Raw genomic sequence first — 26,818 nt, forward strand, 5'->3', positions numbered from 1 at the left:
TGGTTTATCTGGATTTGCTGCTTTCTCCTGAATTTCAGTAATTTATATTTTTTGGGGGGAAATCATCTAATTTAAAATTTCAAATGGGTTAGTATAACGTTGAACATATTAATATTTCTAAGCATTTTTCCTATCTGGTATTCATTTATTCCAGTCAAATATTGAGCACCTCTCTGTGTCAGATATTTGATCTGGGGATACAGTGTTAGAAAAATAGACTTGTCATTGCTCTTAAAATTTATAATCTAGTGGAGAGATATTTACAAATATTGATAGGTGGTATTAGGGAAGTGTGTTATGATAGGATACTACTATAATGGGAAGTTACGTAGATCAAGGATGAAGGAGATTAAGGAAGGTCCTGTATGGGGAAGTGAAATTTAAGTTATGACCCATAAGGTGAATGGGCAGAGTAGAGGGAAAAGTGTCTCAGGTGGAGGGAATATGTGTGAAGGCTTCAAGGAGGGAAATAACTTGGCATATTCCAGAAACTAAAAGAAGGCCAATGTATCTGAAAATAGTGATCAAAGGGGAGTGTGATAAGAAAGAAAGAGTGAAGGTGGCAAGGTCTACATCATTAGTGAACATGGCTCATGGATTTTTTTCTGAAGAGCAACAGAATGCCTTTCGATAATTCTGAGCAGGTAAGTGACATGTCAGAATTTGTATTTTCAGAAATTCACTCTGGCTCCATTGTGGTGAATGAAAAGGAAAGAAAGAAGATTGGAATCAGTCCATTTAGGAAGTACTGTTGTCTACATGAAAATCCACAGGTGCTTGGATGGTGCAAGTGAGGGTAGAAAAAATAATCATTCAAGATGTATTTTGGAAAGACAAATCTGATTTTAAAATGGGAAAAGGACTTGAATGGACATTTCTCCAAAGAAGATATAGAAATGGCCACAAGCACATGAAAAGTTGCTCAACATCACTAATCACTAGGGAAATTCAGATGAAAATCACAATGAGATACCACCTTACACCTATTAGGATGATTACTATTAAAATACAAACAAGTATTGGGCAGGATATGGAGACACTGGAGCTTTAGTGTACTGTTGCTGTTTGTGGAAATATAAAATGGTGCAGCTGCTATGAAAAACAGTATGGTAGTTACTCAAAAAGTTAAACATAGAATTACCATATGATCCAGCAATTCCTCTTCTGGGTATATACCCAAAAGAATTCAAAGAGTGTTTCAAAGACGTATTTGTATACCTATGTTAGGAGCAGTAGGATTCATAATAGTCAAAAGGTGGGAGCAACCTAAGTATCAACAGATGAATGAGTAAACAACATGTGGCATATACATACAATGGAATATCATTCAGCCTTAAAAAGGAAGGAAATTCTGACATGTTACATGGATGAATTTTGGGATATTATGCTAAGTGAAATAAGCCAGTCACAAACAAATATATGATTACATTTATATGAGGTACCTAGAGTAGTCAGATGCACAGAAACTAAAATGGTGGTCGCCAGAGGCTGGGGGGAATTGGAAGTTGTTAAATGGATATAGTTTCAGTTTTGCAAGATAAAAAGAGTTCTGGAGATTGGTTGCACAACAATGTCAATGCACTTAACACTACTGAACTGTACACTTAAAAATGGTTACGATGGTATATTTCATGTAATGTGTACTTTACCACAATTAAAAAAAAACCACACACACACACACAAAAGAGATACATTTTGGAGATTATAATTAGGACTCTTGGTTGCAAGTCACAGAATCCCAATATGAATTGGCTTAGGCACAAGGTGGAGGTGACAGCATTTACTGGCTCACGGAATCCAAGAAGAGTTGAAACATGGGAAGGGCAGGAATATGGAGCTTCAGGAACAACTGGAACCAGGGACTTGAGATTTTTCCAGGACTTTCTCATTGTTTCTCACGTCTGCTGTTTTCTGCATGTTGGCTTCATTCTTTTTCATTGCAGACCAGCTGGTTCCACATGGCAGGACATTTGGCTGCTGACAGCTCCTGTGTTTTACATTTTATGGTTTCCACACTGGAAAGGGATTTTTTCCTTAGTTTCAGTTCAAAAATTCTGGGTAAGGATTCTGATTGCCACATCTTGGCCCAGGACCAGCAGTCAAGGATGTGAAGTCATTTAAGATAATACTATGCAACAGTCAGAAGTATTTACAGAAACATGAAGAAGAAACAATGATTTCTATGACACAGTATCAATTATGCACATTTAAGACACGCACATGAAACTATATTATTCAAAGATATATGTATATCCAAAGACATATATCAAACACATTAGACTGGCTACCTAAGAAGGGAGGGAAGGAACATAAGTAACTGGTTTGAAGGGAAAAAAGATAAAATGAGAAAGGACTTGTTGATGACAAGGTGGACGAATAGCATGACTGCCTCAAATCTCTGCACCTGAGGGAAAAATAGCAAATGAAATAAGAAAAAAAGGAAAGACAAAAAGAAAAGGTACTTCCAAGTGAGAATGGGGGGGGGGGGGCACTTTTCAAGAGAAAAGGTGAGAATGTTGGGGTAATTAATTCCATAGCTGTCCACTGCAGAGATAAAAGAGACATGTCCTGATATTGGATTAAATGTGGGGAGTGGGGGAGGGGTAGGTATTAAGGGTAACTCCTGGGTTTTGATTTAGATGATGGCATAATTTACTGATATAAGACTGGTGAAGAAACAATCCCGAGATCAAGAGTTGCATGCTCTACCAACTGAGTCAGCCAGATGCTCCTGAAATGTGTCTTATTTTTTTTTAAGTTTATTTATTTATTTTGAGAGAGAGAGAGAGAGAGAGAGAGAGAGAGAACAAGGAGCAGAGAGGGAACACAGAGAGGGAGAGAGAGAAAATCTAAAGCAGGCTTTGCACTGTGAGCGAGGAGCCCAATGCAGGGCTTGAACTCACAAACTGTAAGATCATAACCTGAGCCAAAATCAAGAGTAGGACACTTAAACGACTGAGCCACACAGGCACCTGGAAATGTGTCTATTTTTAATGTCTGTTTTATTTCTGAAGAATGAGCTCTCCCATTTATTTATCAAGTGCTATTCTTTTTCTTTTATTAATCTCTGATTTCATCTTTATTTCTTCCATTTTCTACTCTTGTTTAATGCTTAGCATATTATTGTTCTTTAAAAATCTTAAGTTCTTAAAAGTTTTTATTTAAATGAAGTTTTTAATTTTAATTTCAGTGTAATTAACATAGCGTTATATTAGTTTCAGGTGTACAATATAGCGACTCAACAATTCTATACAGTGCTCATCAGTATAAGTATACTCCTTAATCCTTCTTCATCACCTATTTCACCCATTCTCCCACCCACCTCCCCTCTAGTAACCATCAGTATGTTCTCTACAGTTATGAGTCTGCTTGGCCTCTTTTTTTTTTTTTTCCATTTGCTCATTAGTTTCTTGAATTCCACATATAAATGAAATCATGTTATTTGTCTTTCTCTGACTGACTTATTTCATTTAGCCTTATACTCTCTAGCTCCAACTATGTTGTTGCAAATGGCAAGATTTCATTCTTTATGGCTGAATAATATTCTATTATGTATTTACACAGATATACATACACATATATGTGTGTGTGTATACACACACACGCGCGCACACACACAATATCACATCTTTCTTCTCCATCTATCGATGGACACTTGGGCAGCTTCCATAGTTTGGTGATTGTAAATAATGCTGCAATAAACACAGGGATGGTGCATGTATCCCTTTTGAATTAGTCTTTTTGTATTTTTTGGGTAAATACCCAGTAGGGCATTTACTGGATTGCATTCTTTTAAAATTAGTAAGGGGCGCCTGGGTAGCTCAGTTAAACGTCCAACTTCAGCACAGGTTGTGATCTCGCAGCTCAGGAGTTCCAGCCCCTCGTAGGGCTCTGTGCTGACAGCTCAGAGCCTGGAGCCTAATTCAGATTCTGTTTCCCTCTCTCTCTCTCTCTCTCTCTGCCCCTCCCCTGCTCGCGTTCTGTCTCTCTCAAAAATAAATAAACATTAAAAAACAATTTTAATTAGTAACAAAAGCACTCAGGCTATAAATTTTCCTCTGAGTACTGCTTTAATGATACATTTTGTTATGCAATATTTTCATTAATTTTAATTTTTAAAGAATCCACACTCTTAGCTTTATTTTTTTGACCTAGGAATTATTTAAAATTTATGTTTTAAGAAAATTCTAAGTAGCTAGAATTTTGCTTAATTTGTGGTTATTTACTTCTAGTTTTACTACTTTGTGCTCAGCAAACGTGACCTGTAAAATTTTTGGTTTTAGAAATTGAATTCCTCCCTTTCCCATTATCCAAATGTTTTTTGTTTTTTGGATTACCTATATGTGACCAAATTCCTACTATAAGAATTAAAAACATAGAACTATAAAGATGTTTCAATCTCTCCCATTAAATCTACTCTCTTCTACAAAGACAACCACTATAATTAAAGTTTTGTTATGTACATAGTTCCATACCTTTTTTGGATGTATTTATAGAGAAGTATACATATGAAAAAATTTTTTTTTTGCTGCAACCCAATAAAACCATACTCTATATATTGTTCTGCAACTAGCTTAAAATTTTTTTAAATTATACATCTTGCTGTTACATGTCAAACACATTTGAATTTTTTAAACTCAGAAGCTTTCATTGTAATACAGGTCTAACTATGATTGTTCATTTATTTTTACCTTGGTATTTCATGAATGCTTTAAATCTGAGGGCTAAATTTAAGTCTTAAATTCAAATTTTTTCATCAACTTAGTAAATTTTCTTCTATTATTTCTTTGATAACTGATCCTTCTCAGTCAGTTCCATTATGACCTTCCGGAACTTGTATTTATTATTAGTTTTCTGGATCCATTCTCCATGTCTTCTATTCTTGTTTCTCATAGTTTTATGTTCTACTTCCCTTCTGAGTTCTGGTAAATTCTCTTGAGTTGTTTAAACTTTTGGCATATCTCCTCTGCGGTACACTGTTGCATTAATTTGGCAATCATGTTTTTCCTCTCTAAGAAAGTATTGTTCAGATTGGCTTTCCATTTTTTGAAAAAAATTGATGCAATGTCCTCTCTAACTCCAATGTTAAAATGGCTAGGTTTTAATGTTTTTTTCTTATTTTGTTCCTGTTTTAAAGATTGCCATTTGCTCTGACCACTCAAATCAATTCCCTTCTTTTGAATCATCGAATCTCTTCACATATCTTTTACCTTTCTCCACCTGCTTAACCTTCTGGTGGCTAAATCTGTGTCACATAATAGGGACTGAATTAGTTCTATCAGAGATTGTTCAAATCTTTTAGGCCCAGTCTAAGGAATAAGAATGTGTAACTATTCTTTGATGGTGTAGAGGTCCAACAGACTGTGTGGGACTGGTAAAGAGCAACAGGTGGAGGGAGTTTCACCACAGTTCTGAATAGGGGCTCAGGAACAAGAAGTTAAAGTACCAGTCTTCTGATCCAGTTACATTTTAAAGATGAAACAAAACAAAACAAAACAAAAACCCCAAAAAACAAAAACAAAGCAAAACAACAACCACAACCACAGAACCAGGGAAGTCAGCTAATTTCCCCAAGAATCCACAATGATACAGAACTTCCCAAATCAACTTACAATACCTCGATTTACTTCCACACAATCCCTTCCCTCAGCAGAAGCCAACTATACTGTATTTTTAAAAAGTCAGGAGGAAAAAAAGAAAAAAAGTCAGGGGTCTCGGGGAGGTAGTCTGCCATAAAGGAAAAGACATAAATGAAAAGACTGATACTCTGGTAGCTAACCATTGTGTCACCCTGGGCAATTTGCTACGGTTCTCTAGGATTCAGTTTTCTCATCTACAAAAAAGGAGGGCGGGGTGCAGATAATAACTGCTCTTACAAGAGCTTAAGGTCCCCAAGTAAAAGACTGGGGCGCTAGTCCAGGCCTGTGGCGGGAGACCCTGGCCTAGGATGACTGGAGGCCGGATTGTGGGTGTCTCCGTCAGCCCAAAGTCCCAGTGTCCTCGATGGCCACCACAGCTGCAACAGCAGCCACTGCCACGAACGCCCGCCTGGCCTGGCCTGGTTTGGCCCGGTCTGGCCTCTCCTCACCTCACAGGCGCCGCGCTCCCAACTCCAGCCTCAGCTCACCTTCCCGACCACACCTCTGCGCACGCGCAGCGCCCGCCTCCCCAGCCCTCTGGAGTGGCTGAACTGGCGTTCAGAGCTTTTCCTCCCTGTGCGGCCACCGTCGTTAGGGGAGGAGGGCGGGAGGGGGCGGGGACACGGGTGGGAGGTGGGTAAGCGCGCGCACCGCCCGTCCGTCGTGGTTTCCTGGCTGCGCGCGGCGGTGGCGGAGTGGCTGCAGCTGTAGCAGCAGCCGCGAAGATGGCGGAGGGGTTGGAGCGTGTCCGGATCTCGGCGTCGGAGCTGCGAGGGATCCTGGCCGCTCTGGCTCCGCAGGCCGGGAGCAGAGGTGAGTCGCGCCGCCCAGCTCCTGGGCTGGGCCTGCCCGCCCCGCCTCCCTCTCCTCCTCTGCCTCCTCCCTGCTCTGTCCGCGGCGCTCCGGAGCCCCCGCCCCTTCCCCCGGCAGTGGGGGCGGGGGCCGAGGGCGGTCCCGTGGCCGCCCCACCACCCCGGAGGCCGGTGTGGAGTCCGGCTCCGCCAGCTCCGGCCCCTTTCGGGAGAGCTCGACCTGAGTTCCTGCCTCCGCCCCCTTTCTCACCGCGAAGGTGACTGTTCCCCAATGCCCCAGCCTTCTCAGACCAGTCTGGATTTCCCAGCCGTCAGGAGATGCGGAGAGGAGTGGGCGCTGGGGTCTGGTGGAGGCCCCAGGGTGTATCGTTCCTAGAGGAAATCATCTGCGTGCCTGCCCTGTCATCTCTTTAGAGTTGGAGAGAAGGAACTGGGGAAATCGAGGAGAAAGATGGGACAGCTTTGGACTTCCTTGTTGAACTTTTTCCCCCAAGGAAGGCTGCGCCGCTGGAGGGATCCAGGACCTCCAGTAGAGAGCTGACTCTACTCTGGTTTGCCCTTGGCATGTGTAGGAGCAGTTTTTATCAGAGAGAATGCCCATCTTGCAAATTAAAGTCTCCATCCATAATAGGAAAGCTCCAAGGAAGATTCTAGTATCTCATCTCTCGTTTGTTAGGCAGTGGAGTTGTGTTAGAGTTGTGCTTCTCATGCTTGTGGCCAGAGTCCGTGAAATTGGTTTTCATTGGTCATCTGAATGGGATTATTCAGGTCATTTTCTCCCTCTGCTCTGAAAAGTAGTAGTAGCTCTTCTCATTCCTCTTCCCCACCTCTCACCTAAGTTACAAAGGCTGCTGAGGGTGACTTATTCTGGAGGTAAACCGCTTTACCTTTATCTGTACTTGATGAAGTAGTGTTTTAAACTTTTGAAAATACTGTAGCAATATCTTACACTTCAGGGGTTTTTGTTTCTTTCTGCTTTGTTATACCCATGAGGTTAAATACTGGAGGATGTTCCCTATCCCTGTTATGGGCTTGTTTGCATTGATGTTTATAGAACAATATGGGGATTTTATATAGCATTCTGTTTTGAGTCCTCTGTAATCTCACTAATTCCTGTCAGTTTCCCATTGAAAAGTTTAGTGTCTATTTGTAGTAATCTCTCCCCTTAATAGGTAAAGTGGCAGATACAAAAAATAGATACTTGCCTATCTGTCATTCATTAAGTTTTTGGAGCCTGGAGAGGAGTTTCTAAAGTCCTGTACTGTTATTCTTGAGTGCTGCAGGCCTGGGTATTTTGCGAGCATGTGACAATACTTCCGTTATCCTCCAGAGAAAGCTCCTTTATGGAACTTTTTCCTTCTCATATTCCACATCATAGTAGCAGTTAGTCCCAGTATTCTAATGATGATAGTCTAAGCAGTGTTTCCTTAGAATGACTGCTAGCTGCTGTTAGAGAGTTGGTAAGCATGAGTGCAGTTGAAGAATGTGAAAGGAACTGCTTCCTGTTTGCTTCAACAGGAGGTACATGTTTGGGCAATTGGTATCCTAAAAGAAGAGGATTGTCCTGGCCAAGTTCAGAGACTGGAGTTGCAAATTTTTTCTTCAGAGATGTCCAGAACTGTGGATTGTTATGCATACCCCTCTTTTTCTCCTTTTCCATAAACTACTCCTATGTTAAAAAGGACTTAGCCACCCTGGAGAAGTGTTGGAGGCACTAGAAGAAAAGATTCAGATGGATCCAAGGGCTCCATAGCAGAGAACAGTCTGATGCTTAAATGATCAGAGATCTTTTATTCTGGCAGTGAGGTAGTTTGGGGTCTTGGGGATCTGGATATAACTTGGGTGACACAAAAGAGTATGATTTTTTTTTTCCTGTTTCCCTAACCCAAGTGTAGGTAGCTCCAACATAATGAAGTTCTTAGCCTTGCCAGTTGCTGAATAAATATTGTGCATCTAGTAGAATTTCTGCTTCTTTAGAAATTTCCTTTCATGTCCACCAATATTAACATTTTCATGTGTAATTCTTGCTAGGCTTTTCTGTTACTTGACTGGAATGACAGTGGTTTTTTTTTTCCCTTCCCTCCCCTTTTATTCTTTTCTTCTACCTGTTCCTCCCCAACACTGTCTCCAACATTGCAGAAAACATGAAGGAGCCCAGGCAGCGCAAAGATAACAGGCGCCCAGATCTGGAAATCTATAAGCCTGGTCTTTCCCGGCTAAGGAACAAACCTAAAATCAAGGAACCTTCTGGGAGTGATGAATTTAAGGATGAAATTGTTAATGACAGAGATTGTTCTGCTGTTGGAAATGGTACACAGCTCATTAAAGATGTCTGCAAGGAACTGGATAATCAACACCAAAATGGTCCTGTAGATCCAGAAAATACTCGGGCACAGGAGTCCTTTCCTAGGACTTCTGGACAAGAGGATCGAAGTCTAAGAATTATCAAGAGAACAAAGAAACCTGACATGCAGATCTACCAGCCTGGAAGGCGTTTGCAGACTGTTACCAAAGAATCAACTAGCAGGGTGGGTGAGGAAGAAATCCTCAGCCAGGTAGAACAACTGAGAGTAGAAGAAGATGAATATAGGGGAAATGTGAAAGAGGAGGTTGTGAATAAACCAGATAAAGATGAGGCAGAAAAGAGCCTCAATGGTGACAGAGTAAGGGTTGCAAAGGGAGAAAAAGGAAGGAGGATTGAAAAGGGGGAGGGGATAAAGAAAGTGAATGATGACCCGGCACAGGGGAAGCCAGGTTCTGCAAAGCGCTACTCCCGCTCAGACAAACGGAGGAACCGATACCGCACTTGTAGTACCAGCTCAGCTGGCAGCAACAACAGTGCTGAGGGGGCTGGCCTGACTGATAACGCATGTCGTCGCCGCCGACAGGATCGGACCAAGGAGAGACCACGACTGAAGAAGCAAGTATCTATGTCCTCAACTGATTCTTTAGACGAGGACAGAATTGATGAGTCTGATGGACCCAGGAGGAGCTCGGAAAGGAAGAAACATTTAGAAAGAAGCTGGTCTGGCCGGGGGGAGGGAGAGCAGAAAAGCAACGGCAAAGAAAACCGAGGCACACTTCATGTCACTTTTGATGCAGAAACCATGAACAAAGATTCCCCCATGGTGAGATCATCCAGGGAGGATGTGGATAGGATAAAGCCTGACAAAGGCTTGAGCAGTGGGGGCAAAGGCTCTGAGAAGCAAGAGTCCAAAAACCTGAAGCAAGAACTTCGGGGTCGGGGACGAGGCATTCTGATTCTGCCTGCCCATACCACCCTATCTGTCAATTCAGCCGGTTCTCCAGAATCTGCACCTTTGGGACCTCGGCTTTTATTTGGATCTGGTAGTAAGGGATCTCGGAGTTGGGGCCGAGGAGGCACCACTCGACGATTATGGGACCCAAACAATCCTGATCAGAAACCTGCTCTAAAGAGCCAGACACCCCAGCTACATTTCTTGGACACTGATGATGAAGTCAGTCCTACTTCTTGGGGTGACTCCCGCCAGGCCCAAGCATCTTACTATAAGTTTCAAAACTCTGACAACCCCTATTATTACCCCCGGACACCAGGTCCTGCCTCCCAGTATCCTTATACAGGTTATAGCCCTCTGCAGTACCCAGTGGGCCCTACGAATGGTGTGTACCCTGGGCCTTACTACCCGGGCTACCCGACTCCAGCAGGACAGTATGTTTGTGGTCCTCTTCCTGCCAGCACCATGAGTCCTGAGGAGATGGAACAGCATATGAGGAACATGCAGCAGCAGGAGCTGCATAGGCTTCTCCGGGTGGCTGACAACCAGGAACTGCAGCTCAGCAACCTGCTCTCCAGGGACCGCATCAGTCCGGAGGGCCTGGAGAAGATGGCTCAGCTCAGGTATGGTGTGTTCCATCCCGGCTAGAGGGGAATGGAGATAAGCTGGAGGCATATGGGCTCCTGTGGCTGAGGAAGGTAGAAACTTTTTAGGCAGGTCACTAGGTGAGTTGTATATGGAAGGGGCAGTTTCTAGTCTTAGAGATGATTATGCTTCCCACTTTTTCTTTAAGAAAAAAAAAAAATCTTTAAGAGAACCTGGAATCTGGAAATGGAAAAGGAAACTTTCCAGAATGCCAAGAAGTGAACAGCATATAACTTGTGGTGGAGATCTTATTTCAGCTGTTAAATTTAGGTAGAGGCATATGGGGAAAAACTACTTTCCTAGACATAACTGTCTTTAGAATGACATTCTGCTGCAGAGTGGAAAGTCAAATGAGTACTGTACCTGGTGGCATTTTGGATTTCCTGCCAAGGAAGGTGTTTAATTTGCAAGAAGCTCAACTCTTGGGTCTAGCCTTTCCTGTGGTGTATTTGGAGCTAGAAGTTGCATGTATTTTATTCCAGAGCTGAACTGCTGCAGCTATATGAGCGCTGTATCCTATTAGATATTGAGTTCTCTGATAATCAGAATGTGGATCAGATCCTGTGGAAGAATGCTTTCTATCAGGTGATTGAGAAGTTCAGGCAGCTTCTCAAGGATCCGAATGTTGAGAACCCAGAGCAGATTCGGAACAGACTTTTGGAGCTCTTGGATGAGGTAAACCATCATCTTTTTGCCCTCAGGATAAAGGCTTCAGCATTCTGTAGTTGTGATGGGTTTTTATCACCGGAAATATGATTTATGGCGGAACATTGACGAAATACTTTATGCTCTTTTCATGGGTTTAGGCCTACCCTACCCTGTTGCTTCCTTGGGATCATAACTAACTGGCAGTTGGAGTTAGTTCTGAGCTTGGAAATTTTCTGAATGTCTTGTTTGGAGGGCGGGTGGCTGTTGGGAGAGAAAGCGTGTGTGTGTGTGTGTGTGTGTGTGTGTGTGTGTGTATGTGTGTGTGTGTTCTTTCATATTTTTAAAACCATGGAGGGCTTATGCTATGGATTTGTCTTGTGTTTAGTTGGTGATCAGTAAATACTGTGTGTGCCTCTATTTACATGGGATGATTGAACATTAGCAGAACTGTGGACAGGTTACCTAACCCAGTTCCTGGTGGGTAGATTGGATCAGAACAGCCTGATTCAGCTGTTTCTTATTTTTTGTCTTTATAGGGTAGTGACTTCTTTGATAGTTTGCTTCAGAAGCTGCAGGTTACTTACAAGTTCAAACTGGAGGACTACATGGATGGTCTTGCCATTCGCAGCAAGCCATTACGCAAGACAGTAAGCCAGCTTCTATATCTTAAATTTATTCATCCATTTAGTAAGCGTTTATCCAGTGTTAGTTATGTGCTAAGCACTGTGCTGGGTGTTGAGGGTACAGAATGAAAGATATAGTCCAACGGGGGAACAGACTGATTAAACCAACAATTATAATGTAATAAGTACTAATGTAATGTTATATATACAGTGTTGAAGGGGCACAGAGTGGAGTGGCTCTAATTCAGACTCGTGGGGTCAAGGAAAACTTCTGAGAGACTGTCAAGTCTTGAAACATGACCGGGAGTGGAAGGGGCAGTACAAGGTACAGCAAGAGAGAATTAGGCCTTGTTAGAAAGTGCAAGAAGTTCAGTATGCTGGTTTTTGTAATGTGGAGTCGGGCTGTTGTAGGAGGTAAAGCAAATGAAGTAGAAAGGGATAGATCAAAGACTTTTGTATGCCATAGTGAAGAGTTTGGACTTCATTTTGGAAAGTGGTGAGGAACCATTGATTGAACTTCAGTAAATGGATTTCTTCTTAGAACCAGTCACTCTGGCAAATGGATGAGTTTGGGCAAGAATGGAGGTAGGAGAGTCAGGTTGTGGGCCTGAACTAAGGTAGAAGTAATGGAGGTGGAAAAGAGGAAACAAATTGGAAAGATCTAAGGGAAATATAATTAACTCGCTGGCAGATTTGATGTGAGTGATGAGACAGGAGGCATAAAGAGTGTAGATCATTTTCCAGTTTGTGGCCTAGGAGAGTGGCTGGGAAGGAAGAGGTTAATAGTTCAGTTTTGGCTGTGTTTAAGTGGGAGAACTTAAAAATGCACAAAGAAGTATTCTGGTCTGTTTGAAGCTCAGGAGAAAGAGCTAAGCATGTGATATAGATTCAGAAGTCATCAATGTATAAGTGATAGTTGAAGGAGAAGTTGGGATGCTGGGATATATTGGCCAGTCAGCCAGAGAATAGGGGCGGATCAAATTTCTAGGTGGTAGTGGATAAAATTGGTAAAGTGCTGTAGAGTCACTGAATGTTAAGATTACTAAAAGTGTCCATTGGATGACTTTATTACAATTTATTTTCATTGGAGAGGATGGAAGCCAGAGTATAGTGAATAAGAGGTGGGACAGTAGATAACAACGAAGGGAGGAATATAGACCATTCTTTTAAGAATCTTGGCTGCAAAGGCAAGGAGGGAAGATAGTAGTTAAAGGAGAACACAGTGTCAAGAGAAGTTTGTCTTTAACCTGGAAGAGGCTTAAGCATATTTGTATATTGGGAGGAAAGAGCCAAAAGAAAGGAAGAGGTTAAAGACTCATTAGAGAAAGGCATATGAATTATGGAGCAGAGACTTCCTCTTGTTTTTCTATTTCTTCTGATGATTGTGGTGTACAAACTCTGTCATTAATCAACAAGTATTTGTTGAGTTCTTCCTACATGCCATGTGCCTTTCTAGGCACACATGATTCATTGTGGAACAAGAAAGCCATGATCCCAGCTCCTGGAGTTTAGAGTTTGATTAGGGGTGAGTACGGATGTTGGATTAGTAATTGCAGATGCAGTGACTTCGGCAGAGGATGTATGGTGCGGGTCTAATGTAAAGGGGTTTAGAGGATCCTAGAAGACTGAGGAAGTTGTGCTTAAGCTGGGGCTGAAGACCTGGGTTGTTAGCCAGATGAAGGTGTATGTGAAGATGCTAGAACATTCTCTGGAGAGGAAGTAGTATATATGCAGGTCCTGAAGTGGGAAAGAGCATGGTGTGTTAGGAAAACTGAGAGAAGTCTAATCTGACTGAGGCCCAGAGAGAGGTGGGAAGTGGTGTTGAAGAGATGAACAGAAGCTCGATCTTCTGGGACTTCATCCTAAGGAGAGCCTTTGCTGGAATTTGGTCTCCCCCCCCCCCCCCCACCGTTGAGATGGCAGAGTGCTACAGTATGGAAACAAAATTGTTTTTTTTGGTGTTTTATCCGTTAACTACCGAGGGTTCTTGGTGTTCATTCATAGAATGTGCAGAATAGTGAGGACTCTGAAGGTATGTGACATGTAGTGGTATGTAACTTTGCTGAGGCACGCATTTGTTATGTATTAGGAGGCTGATGTGCTGCAGCTAGTTATTGAGCTCGTGGATGAGCCTTGCTAAGGCATCAGAATCTACCTCTTCTTGAAGCTTTGTTCTTTACTCGTGATGTGTTAATTTCTCGTGTGTGGTGAAGTGGAGTGGAATTGTATGTTACAAAGTGATGCTCCTTAGGTTTTTTGGTTGGACATATGTCTTGGGATTGAGAAAACTCTTGTTTTCTCACTGAGTGACAGATTCCAAGCCCATTAGTGAGAAAACATACACGGAGAGGGAGAGAGAACTACAACTATGTTGTAGGTGTTTGGTAAAGGGTAACGATATTATTAGTTCTAGGGGATATCACTGTTTTTTGCAAAGTGAGTGTAAGGCAGTAACACAGTACAGTGATACTAATAGTTTGAGGAGAGAGAGACCATAATGATGACAGGAAAATAAAAGAATAAATAGTTATCTTACTATTTGTATATCACTTTATAATTTATGGAGTATTTAACACTTATTCTCTCCACTTACCCTGTGGAATATGTATTTCTACATTCAGTTGAAGAAACTTGAGTCCTCCAAACAGTCCCAAAGACCTATGTAAAATCATACAACTCTGACATAGGTTTCCTGACTCCTAGTTTCAAAATGTTTTCTTCTGTTTACTTGGGACTTGAAATAAGAATGACACCCTCTTGTTTCTGCCATTCTTTCTCATTAAATTTTGCATCATGTTGTTGGCTGTTTTTTAGTAGCCAAGTTTAGACTGAAAATTTTTACTTTGTTCAGGACTACTAGTGCCTTATTAATGCTGCTCTTGTCACTTTGATCCCATCCCTGTCCTTTGGGGTTGAAGTTACAGTTTCTTGGGTACACTACTAACTGATCATTTTTTCTGAAGGTAAAATATGCTTTGATCAGTGCCCAGCGATGTATGATTTGCCAAGGAGATATCGCTAGGTATCGGGAACAAGCCAATGACACAGCAAACTACGGGAAAGCACGCAGGTACTTTTGCCTCTTGTTCATTGCTTCTCTTTCCTTGTGGCGTTAGGCTAAGCCCTATTAAGAGCAATGGGCCACCTGAGCTGCCTCCCATATGGAAGTCCTACAGTTGTCCCTATTGGTCTCTGTTACCAGGCTTTACCACTCCAGCGTTACATCTAACACTCCAGCTATGTCTTAAGCAGTAAGGGCTGTCAAGTGATGAAATGGAAAGAGTTGATGTGGAGCTAGCATTTTTTACTGTTTTTCTATTCCAGTTGGTACCTAAAGGCCCAGCATATTGCTCCCAAGAATGGGCGCCCCTATAACCAGTTGGCTCTGCTGGCAGTGTACACGGTAAGCAATCTTATGGACAGGAGAAGTGTTTCCAGGCAGTATCTTAGAAAGAATGGATTTTGATAGTATCAGCTCCTGGAGCTGGAATTCATCTGAACACTAAACCCAAAGAATATCCTTTGCTGCCTCCCATCCTCACCTTCCTTTTGTTCCTCTCAGAGGTAAGTTGTCAGTGATCCTTACTTCGGCTGAATCTGTACTTGATCCATTTTCATCGTCCTTCAGTTCCTAAGGGAGTGCTCATGCCCCAGCCAAACACCACTCTTTGTTTTTGACCAAGGCTTCTGCTCTGAATCTTAATCTTGTTGCTTCCCTTCCCTGTCCTGTTGAATGAGGTTACTCATTTCCAGAAGGAAAATAAGAATCCTTTTCACTTTTCCTTAAAGTCCTCACCTGTCCTTAAGTAGTCAGATCCTTCTTTTCCCCAGATATTCCTCTTAGCTTTCCACCTAAGGAGCCCCCTTAGCAGAAGCACTTAGTTCCAAATTGTATCTTCCTAGATCTTACCAGACTTCTCTAAATGTACCTCTAACAGAGAGTCCTGGGAGCTGATAATGGCCCCTAGTAAGGAAGTTGAATTGAAGGGGGGGAAGGTCAATGGTAGGTATCAAAGATTTAAGTGTAAAGTAGCTAACATGTCATTTAGCAGGTAGCGTTTTCATAATTTTGTAAGATTCATTGCCCAAATAAACAATGTTTGAATTAAAAAATTTTTTTTGAATTAAAAATTTTTATTCCCCGGGGCGCCTGGGTGGCTCAGTCGGTTAAGCGGCCGACTTCGGCTCAGGTCGTGATCTCACAGTCCGTGAGTTCGAGCCCCGCGTCAGGCTCTGTGCTGACCGCTCAGAGCCTGGAGCCTGTTTCAGATTCTGTGTCTCCCTCTCTCTCTGACCCTCCCCTGTTCATGCTCTGTCTCTCTCTGTCTCAAAAATAAATAAACGTTAAAAAAAAAAAAATTAAAAAAAAATTTTTTTTTATTCCCCTTTACTCTACAAAAGATTCCAAAAAATTCCTACTATTTAATTATGGATTGAAATTATTGATTAAATAACATGGTTTACATGGGGCGCCTGGGTGGCGCAGTGGGTTAAGTGTCCGACTTCAGCCAGGTCACGATCTCGTGGTCCGTGAGTTCGAGCCCCGCGTCGGGCTCTGGGCTGATGGCTCAGAGCCTGGAGCCTGTTTCCGATTCTGTGTCTCCCTCTCTCTCTGCCCCTCCCCCGTTCATGCTCTGTCTCTCTCTGTCCCAAAAATAAATAAACGTTGAAAAAAAAAATTAAAAAAAAAAAAATAACATGGTTTACAGAGTACACTTCCTTCAAAATCTATTAAATATCTTCACTCACTTTTTATTGTCTTTAGTACATTAACAGTATTGTGCAACCATCAACTCTGTCTAGTTCCAAGACATTTTCTTCACCCCAAAAGGAAACCCCACACCCATTACTCTCCATTCCTTCCACCTCTCAGCCTCTGGCGATCATTAGTTTATTTCTGTCTCAGGATCTATCTATTGAATGTTTCATGTAAATGCAATCTTAGTATGTGACCTTTTATATCTGGCTTCTTTCATTTACCATAAAGTTTTTGAGGTTCATTTATGTTGTAGGATGTCTCAGCACTTCATTGGTATGGCCAAGTAATACTCTCATTGCATCGATATACCATACTTATTCATTAGTTGATGGACGTTTTGGTTGTTTTCAACTTTCACCTTTTGTGAATAGTGCTTTGTCAAGTACAGGTATTTGTTTGAATATCTGTTTTCAGTTCTTTTGAGTCTATATCTAGGAGTGGAGGAGCACCTGGGTGCCTTAGTCAGTTAAGCATGTGACTGTTGGTTTTGGCTCAGGTCATGATCTCATGGTTCATGGGTTCGAGCCCCATGTTGAGCTGACAGTGCAGAGCCTGCTTGGGATTCTCTCTTTCTCCCTTTCCTTCTGCTCTTCCCCTGCCCATGTGCTCTCTCTCTCTCTTTCCCACTCTCTAAAAAAACAAAAAAACAAAACAAAACAAAAAAACAAAGAAACAAGCTAGGAGTGGAATTGCTGGGTTGTATGGTAATTCTGTGTTTAACTTTTTATTTTTTTTATTTTTTTTTTAACGTTTTATTTATTTTTGAGACAGAGAGAGACAGAGCATGAACGGGGGAGGGGCAGAGAAAGAGGGAGACACAGAATCGGAAGCAGGCTCCAGGCTCTGAGCCATCAGCCCAGAGCCCGACGCGGGGCTCGAACTCACGGACCGCGAGATCGTGACCTGAGCTGAAGTCGGACGCTTAACCGACTTAGCCACCCAGGCGCCCCTGTGTTTAACTTTTTAAGGGACCACCAAACTTCTTCATAGAGGCTGCACCATTTTACATTCCCACCAGCAATGTACAAGGGTTCCAGTTCCTCCACGTTCTCACCAACATTTGTTATTTTTCATTTTTTTGATTATGACCAGCCTAGTGAGTGTGAAGGGATATCTCTTTAATATTTTTTTCTTATTTTTTAAATTTTTTGGTCAGTTTTAGGTTTGCAGAGAAGTAAGCAGAAAGTACAGAGTTCCTATATATTCCCTCATCTCTCCTCTCCTCCATTTTCCCAGTCATTAACATCTTGCATTAGTGTAATACATTTGTTTATAATTGATGAGACACCATTGATACGTTATCACTAACTAAAGTCCATAGTGTACATTAGGGTTCACTTTTATATTTTGTGTACATTTTGTGGATTTGAACAAATCTGTAATGACATGTATCCATCATTGTAGTGTTATACAGAGTAAGTTCACTGTCCTAAAAATACCCTGTGTTCCACCTTCCACCCGTTCATCCCCCCTCACTCCCTGAACCTCTAGCAATCTTAATTTTTACTGTCTCTGTAGTTTTGCTTTTTCTTGAATGTCATATAGTTGGAACCATACAGTATGTAGCATTTTCAGCTTTGCCTCTTTCATTTGGTAATATGCATTTAGGTTTATTTTTGTGGCTTGATAGCTCTTTTCTTTTTATTGTTGAGTAATAGTACTCCATTGTATGGATGTTCCGCAGTTGGTTTATCCATTCCCCTATGGAAAGACATCTTGGTTGCTTACGAGTTTTGGCAATTACGAATAAAAATGCTATAAATGTTTGTGTGCAGGGCTTTGTGTGGACATAAGTTTTCATTTCATTTGAGTAAATACCAAAGGGTGTGATTGCTGGATTGTATGGTAAGAGCGGATGTAGTTTTGGAAGAAACTGCCAAATTGTCTTCTGAAGTGGCTGTGCCATTTTGCATTCCCGCTGGCCGTGGGTGAGAGTTCCCGTTGCTCTGCATCCTCATAAGCATTTAGTGTTATCAGTGTTTTGGATTTTGGTCATTCTGATGGGTGTGTAGTGTTATCATCTCATTTTACTTTGCAGTTCCCTAATGATATATGATGTGAGCATCTTTTCGTATGCTTATTTGCCATCTGTGTGCATCTTCTTTGTGAGATGTGTTGATCTTTTGCCCATTTTTAAATTGGGTTGTTTTTTTTCTTACTGTTAAGTTTTAAGAGTATATTTTCGGCGTGACTGGGTGGCTCAGTCGGCTGAGCGTCTTGACTTCAGCCCAGGTCATGATCCCGTGCTTTGTGGGTTCAAGCCCCACGTTGGGCTCTGTGCTGACAGGCTCAGAGCCTGGAGCCTGCTTCGGATTCTGTGTCTCCCTCTCTCTCTCCCCCTCCCCCACTCTGTCTATCTCCCAAAAATAAATAAATATTAAAAAAATTATTTAAAGGGTATATTTTTAATTTTTTTTTAATTTTTTTTTTTTTTACATTTATTTATTTTTAAGAAACAGAGTGAGACAAAGCGTGAGCAGGGGAGGGGCAGAGAGAGAAGGAGACACAGAATCTGAAGCAGGCTCCAGGCTCTGAGCAACTGGTCAGCACAGAGCCTGATGCAGGGCTCGAACCCACAAACTGTGAGGTCATGACCTGAGCCGAAGTCGGACGCTCAACCGACTGAGATACACAGGCACCCCTATTTTGAAATTTTTTTAATGTTTATTTATTCTTGAGAAAGAGAAGCAGAGCGTGAGTTGGGGAGGGGCAGAGAGAGAGGGAGACACAGAATCCAAAGCAGGCTCCAGGCTCTGAGCTATCGGCACAGAGCCTGATGCTGGGCTCAAACTCATGAACCAAAAGATCATCACCTGAGCCCAAGTCAGATGCTTAACCAACTGAGCCACCCAGGCGCCCCCAAGAGTATATTTTGAATACCACTCTTTTATCAGATACGTGTTTTGTGAATGTTTTCTCTGTGTGTGGTTTATCTTTTCATTTTCTTTCTTTTTATTTTTTAATTAAAATTTTTTTTTTAAGTTTATTTATTTATTTTTGAGAGAGAGACGGGGAAAGTGAGCGGGGGAGGGACAGAGAGAGAGAGAGAGAAAGAGAGAGAGAGAGAGAGAAAGAATCCCAAGCAGGCTCTGCACTGTCAGCATGGAGCATGACGTGGGGCTTGAACTCACAAACCATGAGATCATGACTTGAGGTGAAACCAAGAGCTGGACGCTTAACTGACTGAGCCACCCAGGTGCCCCATATCTTTTCATTCTCTCAGCACAGAATAAGATTTTTAATTTTAATGAAATCCATCTTATCAACTTTTTCTTTTGTGGATTGTGCTTATGGTTTAATATCTAAGAACTCTTCACCAAACCCAAGGTTACCTAGATTTTCTCCTGTGTTATCTTCTAGGAGTTGTGTAGTTTTGCATTTTACATCTAGGTTCTGTGATCCATTTTGAGTTAATTGTTATGAAAGTTTTAAGGTCTGTGCAAGATCCATTGTTTTGCATGTGGATGTCCAGTTGTTTCAACTCCATTTGTTGAAAAGGTGATCCCTTCTTCATTGAATTGCCTTTCCTCCTCTGTCAAAGATCAGCTGACCATAACTGTGTGGGTCTCTTTCTGGGTTTTCTATTACATTCCATTGATCTATTTGGCTGTTCTTGGGCAGTACCATTGTCTTGATTACTGTAGCTTTATAGTAAGTCTTGAAGTGAGGGAGTTTGGTCTTCTGACCATGTTCTTCTTTGTCAGTATTGTGTAGGCTATTCTGGATCTGCTTTTCTGTATTAACTTTAGAATCAGTTTGTTGCTAACCTACAAATCTATTGATTTTGAAGTAGTATCTCATTGTGGTTTTGATTTGCATTTCCCTAATGACTAACGCTATTGAGCTGTACTTACTGGCCATTTGGAGAAACGTCTGTTCAAATCCTTTGCCCATTTTTTTCTTAAAAAAAAATTTTTTTTTAAGTTTATAAACTTAGAGAGGAGCAAGGGAGGGGCAGAAAGAGAGGGAGAGAAAGAATCACAAGCAAGCTCTGCACTGACAGTGCAGAGCCCATTGCGGGGCTCAAACTCACAAACTGTGAGATCATGACCTGAGCTGGAGTCAAGAGTCAGATGCTTAACCAACTGAACCACCCTGGTGCCCCTGTCTTTTCACTTTCTTGATAATGTCTTCTGATGCCCAAAAGTTTTAAATTTTGATGAAGTCCAATTTATTTATCTTTTCTTTTGTTGCTTGTGCTTTTGTGTCATAGCTTTGAAACTATTATCAAATTCAGAGTTAAGCTATGTTTTCTTCTAGGAGTTTTTATAGTTATGGCTTCTGTATTTAGATCTTTGATCCATTTTTCATTAATTTTTGTAGTTGGTGTGAAATAGAGTCCAACTTCAGTCTTTTGCATATAGATATCAATCGTTCCAGTACCATTTGTTGAATGTTCTTTCCCTATTGCCTAGTCTTGGAATCCTTGTTCAAAATCATTTGGTGCATGGTTTATTTCTGGGCTCTTAGTTCTCTTCCATGGACCCATATGTCCACCCTTATGCCAGCAACGCCAGCATTCTTTTAATTACTGTAGCTTTGTGGTCAGTTTTGAAATCAGGATATGTGAGTTTTCCACCTTTATTCTTCTTTTTCAATATTATTTTTGCTATTTGGGGTTTCTTGTAATTCCATATGGATTTTAGGATCAGTTTTTTCATTTCTGCAAAAAGAGTCATTGGGATTTTCATAAGAATTACGTTGACTGTGTAGTTGCTTTGGGGAGTATTTACACAGATGTTTTTGATTTATTTAGGTCTTCTTTAATTTCTTTCAGACACGTTTTATAATCTTCAGTATATAAGTTTTACACGTTTACACTTGGTTATTAAATTCATTCCTAAGTATGTTATTCTTTTTGATGCTATTGTAAGTGGAATTATTTTCTTAATTTCTCTTAAAGGTTGTTTATTACTAACGTATAGAAATATAATTGATTTTTGAGCATTGATCTTAGCCTTACAGCTTTACTGAATTCCCTCAATGGCTTTTCCCCATTCTGATTAAATTGGTATATTTTTCTTTCATAAATCTCTGACCTAAATTAGTAGTCCTTTCAAGTTCTTTTCCTCTGTCCCTCTCTTTCTTTTATCCTACTTGTCTTTTAGTGTCACTTTCTCAGTTTTCTGTGTCTTCTATCAGTATTTCAGTGAATCTCAAGAATTCAATGAGAACATGCTTGTGCACAGTGCTTTGCTAGGTACTCTGAATGATGAGTATGTGATATGATCTGAAAAAAAGTATTGAAAAGACAAGTGAGGTGTGTAGACACTGATACAAATTAGACTTCATGAAATGTGATGCGTTGATTGTTAAATGCACTGTTATTTTCTGGACCACTAAGAAAGAATATGTGAGTTATTATAAATGAGATATAATGGTAGATATTGATTGTAAATCAATTTCAGAGATGTTAAAATATGAAAAAATCATTGTAGAATTGACAAAACAGCCTAAAATCAAGTGAGTGGTATAGACTGAGATTAGTATGGAATAGAATAATACTAAAAATAGCCCCCATTGGAGGCACCTGGCTGGCTCAGTCAGTAGAGCATGCAACTCTTGACCTAGGGGTTGTGAGTTTGAGCCCCACATTGGGTGTACTAGAGATTACTTAAAAATAAAATCTTAAAAAACAAATAGTCCCCATTGAACTGACTGTAATAGTATGTCAGATATTCTGTTAAAGTGTATGCGTTATATGAATTTTAATCTTTTTGGGAGCCATATGTGTGTAAACATCTCCATTTTACAGATAAGGAAACCTCTAGGTTGATTTCTTTTGAGTTATACCTAATAAATGGCAGGACCAGTTCAAACTCAGGCAGTTGACCTTAGAATGTGTATCTTTAACCATGCTAGCAGAATACAAGATGTAAGGTTTTTTGTTATTGTTGTTTGTTTGTTTGTTTAAAATGGAAGTTTTGAGGAATGAGTTACTGGGGAGAGAGAGAAGTTAGTATTCTAGATGCATTTTGAGACAGAAAAAAGGGGAAAAGTGTATATGAACTTGAAGAGAGAAAGGGTTTTTGACATTCCTTCTCCCTTTATTTCAGTGTTTTCTTTTTTTTTCTCCTTTCTGGCCTCTCTGTTTTACTTCTTTTCCTTATTAACTGGTTGTAAAACTGACTTGAAGTATTTATTTGCTGAATTCATTGGATAGTAGTTTGTATTTCCCTTCCTCAGTAGAGTCAGTGTGGTATAGTGAAAACGTGAACGTAGGAACCAGACAGTCCAAGGTTCATATATTGGCTTACCCGGGATTTGGCTTGGAGACCTTGTTGGACAACTTAGGTTGTTGGACAGCAATCTCTTTGAGCTTCCTTTTCCTCATTTCTAGAATGGGAATAATAATGCCTGTGGGGCAGTGTCCTTAGGCTTAGAGGTAAAATCTATAAAGTGATGGTCACTTGTCTCACTATATTTAATCAGTGATGTTGCCGTTGTTTATAATTTTTAAAATACTAATTAGTGAGCTGAACCTTGTATTTTTCTAAAACCAAAAGGTAACTGGATTTTATATTTCATGAGGCTCTTCATTCTTTTTCTCCCCCTTGTGAGCACTTGGCTCATAAGATACAGTACTGTGCAAGAAGAGCTCTCTGATGTAGTTGCCATGGCTTCTTCCGTGGATAGCATTCTGATTTTCTTATTGGAATTCCTCACAGCCTGGGAGAGATAGTAATTTTCTAGGTCAGCTGACTCGGGCTGGAGTCAGAAAAAGAATTGGTTGACTCGATGTCTTTGGCCTCTTTCTGCAGAGGAGGAAGCTTGATGCTGTCTATTACTATATGCGCAGTTTAGCTGCCAGCAACCCTATCCTGACTGCCAAGGAGAGTCTCATGAGCTTGTTTGAAGAGACCAAACGAAAGGTGAGTGGGGATGCAGGCAGACTCATTCCTTCCTAACAGAATGTGTTTCTCTTAGTGCCTCTGTGTCCTCAGGGGAATGACTTATGATGGCCTCAGGGGGCCCCATTGGGCTGTGCTGATGGAGTCAGTCAGCCTCTATGCAGAACCAAACTCATGTTTAGGAAAGTTCTCCAGGGCCCTTGGGTGTGCATCTTGTTTATGGAATTAACAACGCCTATGAGACAAAGCAGATGATACTTTGCTACTTTGGGACTATAGCAAAGTCTTTACTTTTTATAGCCCCTGGGCAACAAACTCAGGTGAGGTGAGCGCCTCTTTTTATTAGCTGAATTCCAGGAGAGTCTGAGCTTATGTGTTTGTATATTGTACAGGCAGAACAGATGGAAAAAAAGCAACATGAGGAGTTGGAACTGAGCCCTGACCAATGGCGGAAAGGAAAGAAGTCTACTTTCCGGCATGTTGGAGATGACACCACTCGCTTAGAGATCTGGATCCACCCATCACATCCTCGGTCCTCCCAGGGCACTGAATCTGGGAAGGATTCTGAGCAGGAGAATGGGCTGGGCAGCCTGAGCCCAAGTGATGTAAGTTGCTGAGGGTGATCTAATGAGCAAGACTAACTAAGTAAACATGGGTGCCCCAGTACATGCAACTGGGAATCAGTGCACAGACATTTACCATTAATCACAGGGAAGGTAAATCACTTCAGGCTCTCTGATGTCATCTCTCACTTCCAGCTACACTTCTTTCACTTTATTATATGCTTCCCTCTCTCACCACTATGTGGCACTGTAGAATTTAGTAAAACTAGTTTTTCTAGAGGAAGATTTACTTAGTATAGGATGAGAATTTTTTGCTGCTTTGGCTTTGGAGTCACCAATATGATGCTTCGAATTCCGTTGTGATTTTGTGAAGCTAGAGAGAGCTCATAGTTGGAAAACTGCAAATGGCTGGTTCATTGTGCCTTGAGAGTAAAATTCATAGTGGAGTGAATGATGGTGTGATCTTACCCTTCTCCTGTCTATCCTTCTAATCTTACCCTTCTCCAAACTTTTCACAAAGCAGCCAGAGTTATATCTCTAAAATGTGTATCTGACAAATTACTTCTTAGAAATAAGAATGAGAGTTTGCTACAATAATCCAAGTAAGATGTGAAAAAGATCTGAACCAGGAAATAGCTCTGGAGATGGGGAGAAGTGAACAGATATACGATATATATTAATGAGGTAGAATCCAAAGGACCTGATTGGACATGGGGAGCTGAAGGACAAGAGGAAGTCAAAAGTAATACCTATTTAGGTGTTTCTGGCTTGGAAACCGGGTGAGTACTGGTCTATTCCTTGAGATAGGGAATAGAGGTAGAATTGGTTTTAGGAGAAAAACAGTGAGTTTAGTTTTGGACATGCTGGAATTTCTGTAGGACATTGAAAAGAGATTTAAAGGCTAACATATCAAAAGTGGGGAGAGTGTTCTAAGTTAGAGATGAAGATATTTGAAGGCATCCCCTTATAGATGGAATTGAAGTCATGAGAGTAGATTTAGTCACTTGAGGAGAAAACAGTGATAAATAGGCTGAAGGTCTAAGAGAGTAAGGAGATAGATGGCAGGGAGACGTCCTTGCAGAGGATTGGAAGGGAGTAGAATCTGGAGCACAAGTGCAGAGATTAGCCTGACTGAAGGTGAGAGATCCTTCTTACACTTGAGGGAGATGGGGGCAGGTAATTGGGGATCAGGTAAGTTTGTGGGTATTAGAGGAGAAAGATGTTTACTTTTTTCTCTTTGAAGTTGGAGACATTGTTGTCTGCTAAGAATGAATCAAAAGTAGTAGAATAGGAGGACTTCTTTGTGGTTTAATTTAAAATTGCCATTTTCTCTTTTTATGTCCTTCTTTAGCTCTTTTCTGCATGACTTGGAAAGTAGACATTGCTTATGAATGAAACTTCCAGTTTGCTATGTGCCATGATTTGCATGGGATGCTTCAGGGGAGACTGAAGGTAGACTGTCTCACTGTTGCCCTTTTCTAGTTTGGATATTGCAGCCCCAAATTGGAAGCCTGTATGAATAAGAGAGGAGTCATTCTATTGGGTTAGCTCCACTGTCTGTCTTTAAAATGAAAGCAGGGGGGTGCCTGGGTGGCTGTCGGTTAAGCATCCCACTTTGGCTCAGGTCACGATCTCACAGTTTCTGGGTTCGAGCCCTTTGTCGGGCTCTGTGCTGACAGCTCAGAGTCTGGAACTTGGAGCCTGCTTTGGATTCTGTGTCTCCCTCTCTGCCCCTCCCCTGCTTGTGCTGTATCTCTCTCTAAAAAAATAAATAAACGTTTAAATAAATAAATAAATAAATAAATAAAAATGAAAGCAGCAACAGCAATTTGAGAAAGCATTTTATGGCTTTCTTTGACCTTGGCCTCAAGGTTGGGGAGTATCCTTTGTAAAGGTTAAGGTTGTAACTAATACTCTATAGATCTCACTCTCCCATTGTGCCTCATTGATTTTTAAGTACTGTGTTTATAAGTTTATGTTTTTATTCTTTTTTTTTTTTAATGTTTATTCAGTTTTGAAAGACAGAGACAGAGCACAAGCAGGGGTGGGGCGGAGAGAGAGGGGGACACAGAATCTGAAGCAGGCTCCAGGCTCTGAGCTGTCAGCACAGAGCCCGATGTGGGGCTCGAACTCACGAACCGGGAGATCATGCCCTGAGCCGAAGTCAGATGCTCAACAGACTCAGCTACCCAGGCGCCCCATTTATGTTTTTATTCTTGTTTGCATCTCAGAGAAGGCATTTTCAGTTTATGGGCTGTCATTAGGTGTATTAAGTTTTATTAATTATTTTATTTTTAATTTTACTAATATATGAATGTAAGTTTAGTAGGAATTTCAAATGATTAAAGATATAAGCGGAGTGAAGTGGTCATTTCTTTCGTAACTATTCATGTTGTTTATGTATTTTCAGCTTACTTATTCTTGGGTAATTACTTTCCTTAATTTCTCTTAAATTTACATCTGTGAGGTTGGGCTTTTAGTTTGAGACTGCCAGCACCAGGGGAAGAAGTCTGCAGTTTCATAGCTCTTCATTTATCCAGCCAGGAAACCTCCCTTCCTTTTTCACCTGCTTTCTCAAACCCTAAGTCTGCTTCCCATATTTTCTTTTTTAGAGAAGGCCCAAGAACTTGGCTTGTTCTCTCCATTCCTTGGAACCTATAGTTGACAAGAAGTGGGGATTTAGTCACAGACATTTGAGTGATTAGGCATTGGGGGTACAGATAGAGATTAAAACAACCAAAAACAACCAAAAATGATCTTTGACCTCAGGGAGCACTCAGTCATGTGGGGAAGACAAAAACATACATATGTGATTATAGTGCAGTGTGCCAAGTGCTATGATAAAGGGGAGCATGAGAGGCTACAGAAGAACAGGGCCAGGGCACCTAATTTGGGCAGGGTTTCGGAAGGGTTAGGCATTTTGCAGCTGAAGGATGATGTAAGGGCATTTCCTCTCTGAGACCTGAGGCTTGGGAACTGAGGCTATACTATATATATACTTTTCTCGATTTCCACTACCAT

The 26,818-nt window shown here is 41.1% G+C and overlaps 2 protein-coding genes across 6 annotated transcripts in view; one reads left to right on the forward strand and one right to left on the reverse strand.

The window, feature by feature from the left end:
• SRR (serine racemase) overlaps positions 1-16,137 on the reverse strand; it is a 26,121-nt gene extending 9,984 nt beyond the window's left edge. The window contains exons 1-2 of one of the 4 annotated variants that reach the window (XR_006297787.1): positions 6,089-6,227; positions 1,690-2,015 (exon numbers count right to left, since the gene is read on the reverse strand). Coding sequence is in view for 1 of the 4 variants with exons in the window: in XM_043583451.1 (XP_043439386.1) it covers positions 7,657-7,667 (11 nt within the window). In the remaining 3 variants the exon portion in view is untranslated. Of the gene's footprint in view, positions 1-1,689; positions 2,016-6,088; positions 6,228-7,656; positions 7,761-16,088 lie in introns of those variants that run through there. The other 3 variants (XM_043583453.1, XM_043583451.1, XM_043583452.1) reach the window with 3 other exon arrangements.
• SMG6 (SMG6 nonsense mediated mRNA decay factor) overlaps positions 6,267-26,818 on the forward strand; it is a 228,616-nt gene continuing 208,064 nt past the window's right edge. The window contains exons 1-8 of one of the 2 annotated variants that reach the window (XM_043583439.1): positions 6,267-6,452; positions 8,591-10,331; positions 10,836-11,028; positions 11,538-11,648; positions 14,588-14,694; positions 14,949-15,027; positions 23,145-23,255; positions 23,627-23,839. In XM_043583439.1, the coding sequence (XP_043439374.1) occupies positions 6,365-6,452; positions 8,591-10,331; positions 10,836-11,028; positions 11,538-11,648; positions 14,588-14,694; positions 14,949-15,027; positions 23,145-23,255; positions 23,627-23,839 (2,643 nt within the window). In that variant the 5' untranslated portion in view covers positions 6,267-6,364. Of the gene's footprint in view, positions 6,453-6,543; positions 6,709-8,590; positions 10,332-10,835; positions 11,029-11,537; positions 11,649-14,587; positions 14,695-14,948; positions 15,028-23,144; positions 23,256-23,626; positions 23,840-26,818 lie in introns of those variants that run through there. The other variant, XM_043583440.1, reaches the window with a different exon arrangement.

Source organism: Prionailurus bengalensis, chromosome E1 (genome assembly GCF_016509475.1).
Source record: "Prionailurus bengalensis isolate Pbe53 chromosome E1, Fcat_Pben_1.1_paternal_pri, whole genome shotgun sequence".
Taxonomy (NCBI): domain Eukaryota; kingdom Metazoa; phylum Chordata; class Mammalia; order Carnivora; family Felidae; genus Prionailurus; species Prionailurus bengalensis.